This window comes from Halyomorpha halys, unplaced genomic scaffold (genome assembly GCF_000696795.3).
Source record: "Halyomorpha halys isolate HHAL.00 unplaced genomic scaffold, Hhal_1.1 Scaffold533.1, whole genome shotgun sequence".
Lineage (NCBI taxonomy): Eukaryota > Metazoa > Arthropoda > Insecta > Hemiptera > Pentatomidae > Halyomorpha > Halyomorpha halys.
The window spans coordinates 184,299-200,736 of NW_027108067.1; the positions used below are offsets into that span (position 1 = coordinate 184,299).

Genomic DNA, 16,438 nt, shown 5'->3' on the forward strand with positions numbered 1-16,438 from the left:
GGGGCATATTAAAAAACAAATTTTTGAATTGGACGTATTCCAAAGATAGCACCATAGATTAGCGTTGCTTTCTCTGTTGAACTCGTCCTTACGACTGCCTTAAAGCTAGAAAGGCCGTCTCAGCATAACTCCAGTCTGCAGAACAAAGATGTCCTACGATATGAGACTATGATGTCCTCAAACGAATGCATTCTCTCGAAACTCTCGATGGAGTTCCACTAGCAAAAAATATTTTTGCAAAACTCTAAACCATTTTTAAACATAACTTTAAGAATAAATTTCTTCTTGCTTGCAAGGAAGACTTCAGCTTTAACCAAAAATATGATAAAAGAGGCTAAAATAAATTTGTCCGAATTTTATAATTCCTTTCCTTGTGTATATCAGGTTATTCTTGGTAAACTTTGAACAACATTGTCTTTGAAAAATATGTCTATCTAGGCCAGTCGTTACCAACCTTTTTTGGGCTGCTGAAATCTTTTGGTAGAAGTAGGAAAATAGCAGAACTTTTTTTATATAAGCAGGAAAATGGCAGAACTCTTTTGGTAGAAGCAAAAAAACGGCAGACCCTTTTGGTTGAAGTAGGAAAATGGCGGAACCCCAGCATTATTGTTCGATACAAATATAGTGATCCGTTATTTTCAACAAAAACTAGGATACCTAAACAACAAGTGCGCAAAATTCGAACAAAATCTGAGATGGTAAGGTTCGAAACCGTGTTGAGTTGACGTGGAATGAACCTTTACTTAATTACTTCACGGAATCCCGGAAAGAGACTCGCAGAACTCTAGTTAGTTGCAAATCCCTTTACTAATCAAATAAATAAATCCAAGTAAACTGTACCAGAACGAATGTGTTAAATATTTTTTAACCACTTGTGAAAAATGCATTAACGTACTGTGAAATGTATGAAACGTAGCAGAAATTCTTGTTCATCAGTATTTGTAGGTTTATAGGATATTTTTAGTTTAATATTTTAATAATCTTCTGTTAAATCAGTCGTAATAGATTTGAGAGTACTTTTTAGTATTTTCTCTTTATAGAAATTTTAAGCTTTCAATCTGGATGGTTTCACCCATCATCCAAAAATATACGGCTCGTGTTGGATAATTATTTTTTTAGTGTATTTAATAGAGAATACGTTGGTATACCTTCTCCGACACTGCCAGGCACTTTCCATTGAATACACTAAAGAATATTTGCATAGCACGTGTTGTATCGGATAATGTAAAACGGCATTAAAGCGGTAGGATACCACCCTCATTACCTAAATACAAATGGAGGCAGGAGTAGAATGTAACTTTCCATCCATGTCTTCGCCTTTGGCCTTAATAATATTTTAATTATTATTTATTTTTGTATTATCCTATTTAGTTCTTGGTTGTATTTAATGTTTCCTAGGTACAGTTCTTCCAAATCAGTTTATTTAAGCCTTCCGTCAATTGATTCGAATATCAGTCTATCTTTTTTTTTTTTTTTTTTTCATACCCAATATTGGCTGTTGTTTTATTTGCTAACACCATGGGACCAATAAGATCTTTATGTAAGCATGATATTGTATAGTGCTCGAGTCACCTGGCAAGGAACGTGCTAGCTATAAAGCACCCATAAATATGGCACCATAAATAAATCACCCATAAATATGGCTCACCATAATTTATTTAGTATGCACCTAGTGGTATTATGCTTTGTTTTTTAATCTAGCGAGTAAAATTTAATGTTTAAGACGACATTTTATTCGTATTTTTGTGAATTACAAAAAATTTTATTTCATTAAGTTTTCTTATATTTAAATGATTCATTGTCTTTTTTTCCTCCGGAATAGTGATTCCGTTCTATAAACATTTTTTTATAAAATTCACATTAATAATAGATTCTTCTTATCGACGTTCTTCAGGCATTTTCTCTGGAAATAATAAACGAGCTGTTTATTATCCAATATCTATTAATTGTTTTTATTTATATAATATCACATTTTAAGTTTTGTTAATTTTATTTAAAATATTCCAATTAGTTTTCTTTTCTCTTAATTTTTTTATTATTGTTTTTTAGCATGCCTTTTACTATTGTTAGTTTCTTCTTGCAATTTATAGTTTTGAAATTTTGTCTTTAAACTATTTTTTTTTTTGGTCCCTTTTTTTAAAAAAACAACATTTTTTTCCGATTTCTATTTGAAATTTTGTCATGTTTTTCTGTAATAAAAAGATATTTATTATTATTGATTCGTCATTATTAGTTGTCCAAAGTGAAATAATCATTTCATATCATAAATATTGTCCCTTTCTAAAAGAAAATTAGTAAACAGTTTCTTTGTTATTTTTTTTGTGCAAATCTTGATTCATTTAACTTTGATGTTTAATACATATACTAGAAAATGTATTTACACTTTGTTATTAGTTTAATGATGGTTAGATGAAATCATCTTCGTCCTTGTGTTATTTTTCCATGTCTGTAGTGGTTGCCATCCTTTTCTGTATTGTTATGAAAGGATACATTCGCTTTCGAAATAAATTATTTTTGACATACTCGACAATTTAAAACTATAATGATTTGAACTCTCTGTATAAACGTATTTTTTTTAATAAAGTAGGTTTTCTTTGAATTCCTCCCTTAAGCCTCCATATATATTTGTTTTGCCTTAGGTGAGTTGGACATTTTTCTTGAATAATTTTTTATTGTTGTTTGAAAGAGAAAAGCTTGAGATTTAATTAAAAACCAAATTTACTCGTAGTTTCATGTTAGATATTTTAGGTGTTTATAATAACAATTTCTGTCTTTAAAATTAGCATACCTAATTCATATTTTGAATTTCTCCGCCATCTTCTAAGTACAGTTTTAGATTTTATAAACTATCTCGAAAATGTAATTTACTTTTAAATTTAATTTGTAGTTCCGCTGAGAGAATCTCATAGAGATTGTTACAGGTCGTAAATTTCGATTCTCTTTGAAGTGAACCACTTTAATCGGTTTATTTTATTTCATAAGATGAAGAAATTCACCATATGTAATATTTTAGAATTGAGAAGACCTGCGTGGGCGGTATGAGACGGTGGGAAACAGAAATAAATGGCGGTTGTTACGAGAGAGTAGGAAGCGTTTGTGGAAGTATGGCAGAGCACGTGAGGAGCTCACGTGGCCGGGCGTTCGCCGCGCGGCAAGGACGTGTCTCCCGTCCGTTCCCTATTATTTACTTTTGGCTACTATTTCGGATATAAATACATAAAATATCCATACTTACATTAAGTTATTATAGAGTTCATTATCCTGGATCCTCAATCTATATTATTTTTTTTTAAAAAACACAATAACTGTATGCAATTTTTTTTTTAAATTAAGGATTAAATGATACTAAAAAAATTTTCATTTAAAGCAAAAATTACTCGATAAAATTTTTAGAAGAACTGTTAAATAAAAAACTGCTCCTTTAAAGAAAATCTAGACAATTTACAAATTTTTAAAATCTAATAAATAAATATTTTGGTTAATTAGGCTCTAACTCTTTAAATGTAGAAATGAATTTGTAATTTTCCGAAGAAACTGATAATATATACTTGTCTTGTATGAACCTTCATTAATGTAACCTAACCAACTTAAAAAAAAAAATTGTTAGCGAACGTAGCACATATTGTTACAAAAATCATCAATAACTATCTCTATTTTATTTTAAAACTTTTTTTTTTTTCTTGTTTTGTTTTTTTATATTTAATTTTTACGAAAATATTAAAAAGAGCTCATTTGCAATATTATTAAAATAAACCAAAACTGATATTTCATAACAATTAAACGTGTGTAAGTCATGAGTCGAGGCAACTTATGACCTATTTGATTGTCGTCATATTATAATATTGCATCAATAAATGTTTCTGAATGTTGTTTCTGTATGTCTGAAATAGTTAACATTGAACTTTCAAATTTCTTTTTTAAATAGAAAATTCAAACTGGTTTTGATTAGTTTTAAAATTTAAAAATTATTTTATGAATGTAATGATGGATATTTTTATTGCTTTAAAATATTTTGCTAATTATAATTCTAAGTTCTAAATTTTGTATGGGTATATTTTCACGCCAGATATTTTACACTAAATACTGTTGGTTAAATAAAATTGACTTAATTGGTAATACACCTTGTCAATACGTTGTCAAGTTTGTGTTCTGTACTTTTCATTTATAATAAATTTTAATTTAGTTTAAATAAACATCGTTATAAGTAATTTTATATAAATTTTCTTTTTTTAAATATTCTGGGGAAACAGTTATTGAAATTTGCATTCCAAGTATACTCATTTGGCAGATGAACAGCAAAATAAAACTTTTTGGGAAAAAATATAAGTATAATAGTTTCGATGAAATTTTTTATTTTATCTCACAAAAATAAAAATTCATGTCTTATTGAAACTAGTTCATTTCCTGGTCATATCAGATTCGAAGTAATATTTAGTGTGAAATCCTCTCAATTATTGCTTAGATTCTATGTATTTGAAAATTAGTGAACAAGAGATATAAGTGTATTGATAATGGTGGATCAAGACCTTGAAGTATCTTGCAGAAATGTCACTTTTTGTTGAATTTTAATTTTCAGTCCTTTGTTCATCGATTGTCTAGTCAGTGCTACAAATTTTAAAGTAGTTTTGATAAATTTGAATCTGCTACAGATAGTTCTTATAATTTTTTTTTTTATCGTTCAATCGATTAATCTCAGGGTTGCCACTCGTCCCGTATTTCCCGTGATATTCCCCTTGTTTTGATTCGTCCCGTGTCCCGCCGACTCGTTTCACCCTACTCGATTCGTCTTTTAGTTTTAGCCTAGCAGATTTTATTTGATTTCCATTTATTTATTTTACAACACTGGTTACGTTACTGAATGAGTTTTCTTTTCGTTTTTTTTTTTTTTATTGGCGGAGAAAATGGCCTAATGCCAGTTAAAGGCAATACTGTGTTCCATATCTCCACCATCTCACAAGAAGATGAAGATTCCTAACTGAATGCAATTATCCTTATTTTATTACTTTTTCTTCATTTTAATTTTTTAAAGTTTCTAAATATTTCTTATTTATTTATAATTAGAACAATGTCCAGTCTCTGGAAAGATCTGTTGTTAAGTCTCATTTTTTTTTAAACGATAATACTTAATTGTATTAATAACTCCTTTCATTTTATAAGTTTTTTTTTTTTAATTTTACATTAATTATTTTTGTATTAAGACAAAAATATTTATGGTTTTTAATGAAATAAAAAAAAATTTGTTTCATGCCTATTTACGAATTAACAAATTTACTCCTTCCTCCTCACTCCCCTTAATTTTTGTCCCGTTTTTCATTTCAAAGCAAGTGGCAACTCGGGTTAATCTTATCACTTTAATGCTACTTAACCTTTTTTAATAATATTATAGCAAAAATATCAGAATAGCTTTAGTTTATAATAAAAAAAATATATTTTGGTTTTTCTGCTATTTTTGTACGTTTGTTAATCGCCACCAGACTATCTAAATACAATCATTATATATGGTCAATCATTAATCTTCCAATTAGAGATTTTTCATGTTAAGATAAAATTTATAATATGAGTTTAGCAGTTAATATCCTTTATAGGTTATTAGTTTGTTGTAATATTTTAAAATCTTCCTAAAACAAAATTTTGGTTTATATTTAGTTTTAAATTCTATTCAAAAAGTTCAATTGGTATTTTTAATGTAATTTTGGATTAAAAGTGTGATTCACGATGTTTTTATTCAGTATGTTGTACACTACTAATGTATACAATACTTATCTCAGATAATTGAGAGTTAATTGTGAAATATTACAGTCTTTCACATTTGCGATAATAAGTAATAGTTATTATATAAAGGGGTTCATTCAGACCATATTAATATAAATCAAATAATAGCATACTAAATAAAACATAAACATAAACCTAAATTAAATGACTTAAACATAGGTGTAACAATAAATATTAACACCACAGCCTCGGAAACTCCAAACTAGGATGATCCTCCCCTTCTTCCCAATATAAATGTATTTTATTATATATTAATTAATGTATAAACTTTCTATTCCAACTCCATTAGAACCCCGCTTAACGAGTCGATACCGAAGACCTCTCGGTTAAGCGCTATGGATATTAATGGTATAATTAATTTATTGATCAATTAGTAGTTATTTGTTAAGTTACTAATTAATTAATTTAATCAATAATAATTTACTAGATCAATTTGTATTAATTTTAAGTCAAAATTCTTTACATACATGATAGTATGATATTTAAATGTAAAATTTTTTTGGACTTTTTTTACCGAACTTAATTTTAATTTGCTCACTACTGAGCGTTATTTTCATAAGATTTTAAACATAACTTAAAAGAAAAAACATTGTGCTCTGACAATTAGAGAGAAGTAAAACCGCTTACATAGAATTTAATTAAACAACAGAACCTTTTAATTGTAACCTTTCCATGAAAATCAAGATGAATATGCGCCATTACTAATCATCTGTAATTTACTCAGCATTTTTTTTTTCATTTTTCAAAGCAATTAGTGAGGAGATAACGTTTTTTTTTTTAAATTAATTGTCATCTTATGTATACATAATTAAAATATTTTCAAGAACTTTTTAAAGTTAAAAAATTCGGATACTGAAAATATTTAGGAACCTAATCCTTTTTTAATGTAACTATTTATGAATGTTCTTATTTAGTTTATTATTGTATTAAGACGGAATGATTTGTTACCCTGCTAATTACCATAAGTTTTTGTTGATTATTAACCGACTTAAACTACAAATGCCTTTTCAATCTTTTTGGATACTATTTAGTCTTAATTTTTTCTTCAAATATAACAGTATAACAATAAATAGGTATTTGTAAATATAATTGCACAATTTGTTCATTTTATTAACACAAATAATAATATATAGTGTCTTGTACAAGAATTTGTTATTATATTTACTTAACATCCATATAAAGAGTAAAAAACAAACAAACAATAAAACCATAAATTTAATTAAAAGGGTACCAGTTGGCGAAGTATCATTGTGACACTGTTTTAGTGTATCTTGTTCTAATCCTCATCTGTTTTATATTTGTCTAACAAGTCACTTATTTACCTAACTTTTGCCCTATTTTGTTATCATTTTTCAATCATCATTACATATTTCAAATTCAAGTCCATCCAAGTATCCTTTTTTATATATTTTAATAAAATCCACGCTTGAAAAATTATTATGGGAGTATCTCATGCAGTTAAGTCAATTTTTTTATTGATAATGTAGATTTGTTCGACATATTTGTCAAGGAAAAAATTAATTTTTTTAAATAAAATGAATTAGTTTTTGATATTGAATTTTAATTTATTTGAGTAGATATATTACTTTTTTATAGAAAACGCCAAAATAAGTTGTATGAAACTGAAATTATTTATTTAAGGCTGTGATGTGACAGCACTTTTTCGATAAAATCAACTGACCGGAACTACCACTAAATAAAATCGATTTTTCTAATTTGTTTTCAATTTTATCCAAAACAATTCTAACAATTTTGATCAATCTCGGGGAATGAATGAGCAATTAAGTGGTCTTTAATATCAGATAGGTTTTATTCTCATTGAAATTGACTAACAGTACTCAAATGCCGAATTTTCAAAAACATTTCCTGTAAAGTACCTTTAATTTTGTTTATGTGAGAAAAATAAACAGTTCCAATTGTTAGTAATAATATACAATGTACAAATACAAAATATTAAAGAATTTTATGAATAACTAAAGGAGAGGGGAAAAAAGGACAACTTGAACATAAACCCACTAATCAACACAAAACTTAGGGACGTTAGTAGGTTAGTATGAAGCGCGAACAGCACCATATATTTATTTTATTTATACAGTTACTAGTGTGTTAATTATATTTAGAGTCCATTATTTTCAATATTTGTGCAATGCTCATACCCTACAATAACTAGTCTATTCTGTGAACCACATTGTTCTTTGTCTATTATCTTAATTTTTTCTTTCATATTACTTGAATATTATGTGTGTAGTTAGTTCATTTTATTAAATTGTATTATGTTACTTTCTATTGTTTAAAGCTCATTTTCACTTCAAACTCTTTTCCTTACTGTTTTCATTGTCCATGTGATGATTTCTTATTTAGGTTTTTCTGTTTTATTTTATTTTATAGCTCATGAATTTTACGTTTTCCTCTTATATTATATTGATTATCCATATTCTTTGTAACATTCTTAAAATGATTATCATGCCATATTTGATCAATTATTCTTATAGCATAGAATTTCTGTTCCAATATTTCTTAAATAAGAGTTTTTTTTATAACAAGTTAATAAATAAGTGATGGAAATTCATAACATTTAAAAACAAATTTCTTCTTTTGAAAGTTAGCCACCTTTTAGTTTGAATGATTTAGTTCTAATGATGCCGTAAATGTTGAAGCTAGTCACCTCCATAAAATTTTTATTTAATTTTGTTTTCTATCGCTGATTTTTCTACAGAGCCGGTTAAGCAGGTTTACTATGTTTTATTTTCAAATTATATCTAATTGAATGAATGTAGTTTTTTATTGCTGTTATTTACAGTGAGTATATATGTATAGGATGTTGGAAAACATAGTTTATTTATCCTGGCAAAATTTACTGTTGTGAAATTTGTCAGAGATAATATATAACAATTTGTGACAACTTAAAAGGAATCAGAAATGATATATAAATATCCAGTATGATCATTTCACGATTATTCCCAATGAATAGCAAATATTTAATCAAATTTGTTATGTGTATAAAAATAATTTTTTTTTTTGTTTTAGGACCCTTTGTCACACCGCATTATTGAAAAGAGGAGAAGGGATAGGATGAACAACTGCCTAGCAGATCTCTCTCGCCTCATACCTCAGGATTATATGAAAAAAGGGAGAGGAAGGGTAGAGAAAACAGAAATTATAGAAATGGCCATCCGACATATGAAACATCTTATGTCTCACCCGTGCGCTGGTAATCATATTTATGATTCATTATATTATAAGAAATGCCAATTTTCACAAACAAGAAAATATTCATCTACTTATTTCACATTGAACATTTGATTTATTTATGTCAGTTTAATTATATGGGCTATTTTATGATTCTAAGGAGATTATTATAAGTCACAGAATAGGTGAAGTGTTTTACATGATGTAGTAAATTTTGAAATTATGATTTATACTACTTTTTACCGTCCTTCCTCGATAGTGTTTGTAGTCTAGTAAAAAAAAAATTCATTGAGGATAAACCATGCCAATTTCAATATATTTTGGCCATTTCCTGACTTTCTACTATACTGTATATCCTAGATTTTCTGTATAGATTATAACTTCAGTTTCTTTTCGTCAGTACCAATATTTATGAGATATTAAAAAAAATATTATTGCTTAGGTGCATGAAATAAAAACTAATCTGGTATGAATATGAAAGAATAAATTATTTAAGAAATAATGTCCTGTTTTATTAGCATTGCTTTAACCTGACTTCTTTCTTCCCTGATACACTAATCACAATGTAACTGGATTTTTTTTATCAATAGAATCCTACTTATTAAAATAATATTGATAGAAAAACCCCTTTGGATAATTATGATAAAATATATTGGATGTAAATTAAATAAATATATTGGAATACATTGGATAATTATGATATATTAGTGTAATTTTGATAGAAACTGGTTTGGATAATAAATATTGATGTAACTTTGATAGGACCCTCTTTGGATAATAAATATTGATGTAACTTTGATAGGAACCTCTTTGGATAATACATATTATCCAGTTTATAGGTTATACAGTTTTGGTTGTTAAGTATTGTTTCTTTGTTGATGAGGATAACTTTTTTAAATAAAATTGAAGTCAATTTATAAACAATTGTTTTTCTTAATTTCAAAATTAAATTTAGATTTTGGAAGAATATTGTAAAGCTAAGTTTGTCTTTAATCTGCTGGAATGCAGTTCTTTTTATATTATTTGCATTTTCCTCTGAATATTTTATAAGAAAAATATTGTTTTTTCCATTATATTCTTGAGTACATAAGTACATTAGAAATATATACATAAGTACATTATGTAGCCAACTAACTTTAAATCATTTTTTTTTTTCATCATTGCTGGTTAATCAGTTTATCACTATTATCTGCTGTGAAATTATTTACTTAAATAACGATAACTAGAATTTGAACTTAAAACAAAAGTGATTAAAAAAACATAACATGGAAGTGTTGTCTAATTTAAATGTTATCTCAGAATCTAATATAATTAATTTTGCTTATAATTATGAGTTTGGATTGGAAAGAGTAAATATTTTTGGTCCTGTTCTTAAAATTAAATATATTTTTTATTTATTTATTAATTTTAATTATGAAAAATGTAAATATATACACTGTTATTACACACACTGTTATAGAAAAACCTAAAAAAAATGTAATCATCCTGTTGCTTGGTATCCATCATATCGATGTACAGAGTTTCTGTTGCTGATGAAGTTAAAGATTGTTGTAGTGGGGCATCTCGAAAGTATTCCTATTTCGCAGAAAATTTTCAAACCAAAGACCAGAGCTACACATTTTTTGGTTAATGAGAAAAAACTTTTTTTATACTGGGACTTTGATCTAACTGAATAACGGGCAAAACTGGATTGCTTATTGCTGCAGACTGCCTCATTACTTTATATATTAAAAAAAATATCTATCTCTGTTACCATGGGTATTTCGCAATAAAAATATCCAAATTATGAAATCGTGACGTTTTTAGATTGGTCTAATAATTTTAGTTAAAGTATAGAAAAACTTTATTTTGTTTAGTATATTGTATAGAAAAACTTTATTTTGTTTAGTATATTGTTATTCACAAAGCACAATACTATATTAGGCTAATAATAACAACTGGATTTCTTAGTCTTTTTTTTTAACATTCTTTTTAATTCTTTCTTTCAGCATAAACACCACAGCAATGGATTATATCTATAACTGCTAACGAACTTAACTAACTGTTATTTATTTATCAGGATGGAGATTCCAATCATCTATTTTATATGTTTAGTAAATTTAACCTTTGCTTTCGAGATTAGGGTTTTATTTATTGAATAAAATATATTTTCTGAATAGATCAAAGTGGGAAACCTGGGTTCATTTTTTCATTACAGTCGAATTACGATCAAGAATCTTAAATATTTATCTTTTGATATTATATAATTTACAAAGTAATTTTCAGTGCTTACAATTGTTACTTCTAGTAAACAATGGCATCTTAACAACTTCTGAAGAAGACGGGGAACCCGAGTCATTTTTTATATTACAACCTTTTTTTGATTCTAAATTTTATCTATGATTTATATTATCTGTTAGATCCAAAATAATTTACTCTTTAAATTTTATTATTTTGCTGTTCATTGCAGTTTTTGTTTTATTTATTATGTTAAATACAAATTAGCTATTAATACTATTTAAATATTTTTTAGTATCTTTGTTCATCTTAATCCACTTTTTCTTCGGTTAATTGAGGTTCTTTCTATGTAAGTACATTTATGTGTTTGTTAGTTGCATACATTTGACTCGAATGTCTATTTATCGTATATTAAATTCTATTTTAAATTTATCATAATTTTATTCCAATTTTGTTTTCACCTATTTTTATTAACAAATTCTACTGAATATTGCTCTTTTTATTTTTTTATTTTAATGATGTATTTAGGAAAGTTTAAAGATTCTTTTATTCTACATAGCGAGGAGATATTTAAAATTAGTAACTATGTATGAATAGGGAAAACTAACAATATGTGTACTACCTTTGTAGCTAGTTTAACTTTCATAATCTGTTTAATTTTAAATGAAGTAAATTATTTTGAATTTACAGATGATTTAATACAGAATTGATCTATAATACTTTCTAAAGCGAACGAATATTGTTTCCGTATTCTTAGAGTGACTGAATATCAGTTTAATTCCCTCCCCACTTGCCACTGTTCTTTGGATTTATGTGTACGGTAACATCTGATAAATAATAAGGTATAATTTTAGAGGTATTTAGTTTTTTGAAGTCGTCATAAATTTTTAAAGTGAAGAAAATAACTAAGTTATTTCAAAATAAATTTGTGATATATTTGATATTACGGATTGGCGAGCATTTAATTCCTTTTAGATACAACTTAATATGTCTAAATTCGTAAAAATGTATCTCAGCGGTTTTAGAGTCATAAATCCTGGTTCATAATGATTCCATAATTTGAAATATCTTGTTTATAGTATTCTATATACCCATTTTTACTCATATGGAATTCAGTTCAGCCATTATACCTGGAAAACTACATAATATATTCTGAATTACTTCTAGAGTACATTTAACATTTTCAATGGGAGATCAGGTTGAATGAACTGTATGTTCGAAGAGTTTTTTGAGAGCACTTAAATTTTTCGAAATCTCAAATCAATGTTGCAAAACCTACTCAAAAAAGATATTCAAGAATTATAGTCACAGTTTTGGAGCTACACTTAAACCACACTCACTAGGGGCTATTGACACTTTTTGAAGAACAAAGATCTTGTGATCTCACTCGTTGAAGAAACAATCAGGTCAGCCTTTGGACATGTCTTTCTGTAAGTACATTATTTATAGTATGATGAAATTATAAAATACAAACAAATGAAAGGTCTAGTGGAACAACTACAAGGTTCCATTTTTTGCAAGTACTGAGTTTCCAGCGGCATCCTTGAACCAACATGAAATAACGACTCATTAAACACAAAGAGGAAGAACAAGTAGGTTTGACTAAAAATCATGTCTAAACATATTTCATAGTGGAAGAGTAATAAGATTCCCATGTTGATGAGGAAGAACATTAGTGTTATTTCAACATTCAGTGTTAATAAACTTTGTTTTATTATTTCTGTATTGAAAATGGGTTTAGTGTGGTATTTTAGCTTGAAAATTATTTAGAAAGCACTCTGTAATCTTGAAAATTAAAATTAATTTGTACTTGAAACGTGAAAATATGGAACCACATCATTTTTCCACTGGACCCTTCAAATAATTTGTTATATTGATTTATTTCATCCTCTACTGATTGTGACTGACTTGGCTTTCTTGACATTATATATTTAATACTTCATATTTGATTACCTTATTATAAATGGGCGGGGATGTCTGATAATCCTGGTTGGGCAAATCAATACTAAGCTAAAGACTCAGATAGATCATTCTTTACTTGCTATTCTGTATCTTCTCTTCTGGACCATAATCGTACCGTCGTATTCCACAGTAAGGAGGTAATCCCTGGAAGGCTAATGGTCCATGTCCCAATGTAATCTCACATCTAGACTAGTTTGCCTGTAAAGTTCTAAGCCCTTCTTTCATTCTAACTTGTATTCTAAAATACCATTGGAATTCTACTGAGTTAGAAGTTGTACTTATGTTTGGAGCTAGTAAATAACTATGAACGAGCATTCATTCTTTTTTAATATTTTAAACAAAAAGAAATTTAAGCTCTACAGATGCATTACCTTTGTTTATAATTCCAAGTATTGCCAAAACAGTTCTCAGTTCCAAATTTTCACATCAGAATAATTTGTTTCGATTGTTTGAGTATTGTGAACAAATTACCATTGATTTTGTTTCTCTGGTTCTAAAATAAAGTTGTTTTTTCACTTTCTTAGACCTTTCTGTTTTTTTGTTTTTTTTCTGAAGTAATGTTTTAAGTTAATGGGAGTTTGAACCATTTATTATGCGTTGGTTCTTAAAACAGATAATAAATACATCAATCTTCAGTATTGTCTCAAAACTTTATTTTAGAATACAAAAATATGAAACTAAAAGGTTTTAGAATTAGGGTTGTGAATTTTTAAGAAAACAGTCCTTCACTCAGTCATCTTTTTCTATCTCCAGGCCTCTTTTAAATTAGGTAAGTTATCAAAAATTGATGTTGATATGATCTTACTCTTATAACTATGTAATAATAAAGGCAAATATTAAATATTAAAATTGTAATGTTTATACAATTATATTCCTCCATATTACAATTGATTATTAAACGACATCAATTTATTACCAAATAAAACATTCCATATAATTAACATTGTTATAATAGATCAATTAATTGTTATATATTATTTTTTATAAATTATTAAATATGTATATAAACTAATCTGCCTTATCCGATAGGCAAGTATTCTAAGGGTTGATCAAAACATAGATGAGAACATTGTTTCAGGTCTATTTGCTGAGGTCCTTGAAGAATTAGCGTTTTGATGGAGTTTAGTGGTATTGCCATATAACCTCCGAGGAGTTCACTATATTTTTTTCAATTTATTTTATGGCTAAACTTTCTGTTATAGAGACTTAAGAACTATGATTACACCATATTTCTTGTTTATTTTTTAAGCATTGTATAATAAAATCATATTCACTTCTCAGAGGGAACATGCTGTAAGACTGAGGATGCTGGTACGGAATCAGAGAACCTTACTAGAAGCTATAGACTTGGATATCACGACTGCTTATCTGAAACGCTCCATTTTCTTGTAGATTCTGAGGGTTTTCTCCCAACTGGATCACTTTGTAATCAATTAGCAACACACCTTAGCCAACATTGTGACAGCCTTCTTAATAGTAAGTTCAAAATTTCTTGTAACTACACTTTTCATTCAATGAACTATATCAACCACGGACAATTAATTATTATAAGATTAATAATTTAAATACTAGTCTAATTTTATTCCCTGTTATTTATTGTAAATTAATCTTTCAACTTCCATATCCTTGAAATGGTCATAGATTGCCCAATTTTTTTCACCAAGTATTAACTTCGTTGATTGGATCAAAGATTCTTCGCATTATTTTTATCTCAAAAATGGGTAGTTTATTTACATCTGTCTAACCAAGCTTACGATCTATAAGTGAGGAGTGGGCATTTCGTGAAGTCTCACTTTGCCCTGATTGGTAATGAACTTACTTTGTAAAAGTTTAATTAGCCTGAAGTAGGTTCTGCTTATATTTTACTAGTATAACAGAATAATTATTTAACATTGGATATAAATTTATTATATATTATATTATATATATTATATTATATTGAACAGAATCTGGGTGATTATCAAGGTGGGTCTGGTCCAATAGGTCTACTATTGATCAAATCTTCGCCCTAAGGCAAATCTCTGAGAAGATGAAGGAACAGACAACTTGGATGCTGTTCATTGATTTTCAGGCTGCCTATGATACAATTGTAAGGAGTGAACTCATAGTGGCTATGCATGAACTAGGGCTTCCTAGTAAGCTCACCCGATTAGTAAAATGCACTATGGTGAGTTCAACCTGCCAAGTAAAATCCTGTGGATTATCAGAGCTTTTTGAAGTGGAATGTGGCATAAGGCAGGGTGACCCAATCGCTCCTCTCCTGTTTAATATCACTCTACAAGCAATCATAAATAGAGCAGGAATAAATCAGGAAGGAACAGTATTCACAAAGATGACCCAAGTTCTGGCCTATGCAGATGACATCATCATCGGTAGATCCCTGCAATGCACTAGGACTGCTTTTTGAAGCAATGGATGTCGAAGCAAAAAGGATAGGCCTCCATATTAATGGGAAAAAACCAAGATTATGCTGTTGGGTAAGAAGCCTCTGGACCAGAGACAGAGTCGCCTTGTAATGGGCCCCTATAATTTCAAAGTGGTAAGTTTTTCTTACCTTGGCTCTGTTATCAATGAGAACCAGAATGAAGAAGAAGAAGTTAAAATCAGAATCGCTGCTTGAAATAGAGCCTATTTCTCCATTGCAAGGTTAATCAAAAGCAAACTTGTTAGCCGTACCACCAAATTAACCCTGTACAAAACATTGATAAGGCCAGTCTTTACATACGGTGGAGTAACTTGGACCCTGAGCAATAAAAGCATTAACCTACTAGACAGGTTTGAAAGAGTAATTCTGAAGAGAATCATAGGGCCCTTATGCGAGAATGGTAATTGGCGAAGAAGGAAAAATGGTGAACTTTTTGGGCTCAATAAGGAAAGTAGCATCTCCTCGTACATAAGGATACAGAGGCTTAAATGGCTTGGCCATGTAATGAGGATGAGCGAGGAAAGAGTGGCTCATAAACTGTACAGTTATGTTCCAGATGTTGTGCAGCAACGTGGTAGGCCGAAGAGCTGATGGAGGGATGGTGTGAGGCGGGATCTGCGACAACTGAGGATTCCAGTTACCCTTACAGAAGATAGTGAAAGATGGTTGGCGGCCGTTGAGCAGGCCAAGGGCTACTTCATTTGCCTGTTGTGCCAGTAAAAGGAGAAGAGAATAATTATTATGATCTAGGTCACTTCGTAGTACATATGCACTAGGTCAACAAATTTTTTCTACAATGTTTAAAAATAGTTTCCACTGCACAAAATACACTTGTTTGTCCTCCTAAACCAATCTTCTAAGTAACCCCACCAT

General features: G+C 28.6%; 1 protein-coding gene across 4 annotated transcripts in view; it reads left to right on the forward strand.

The window, feature by feature from the left end:
- Nucleotides 1-16,438, forward strand: part of cwo (transcription factor cwo) — a 56,894-nt gene that overhangs the window by 33,286 nt on the left and 7,170 nt on the right. For all 4 annotated transcript variants that reach the window (XM_014425760.2, XM_014425763.3, XM_014425761.3 and 1 more), the window contains 2 exons: nt 8,800-8,983; nt 14,422-14,616. In XM_014425760.2, the coding sequence (XP_014281246.1) occupies nt 8,800-8,983; nt 14,422-14,616 (379 nt within the window). The remainder of the gene's footprint in view (nt 1-8,799; nt 8,984-14,421; nt 14,617-16,438) is intronic.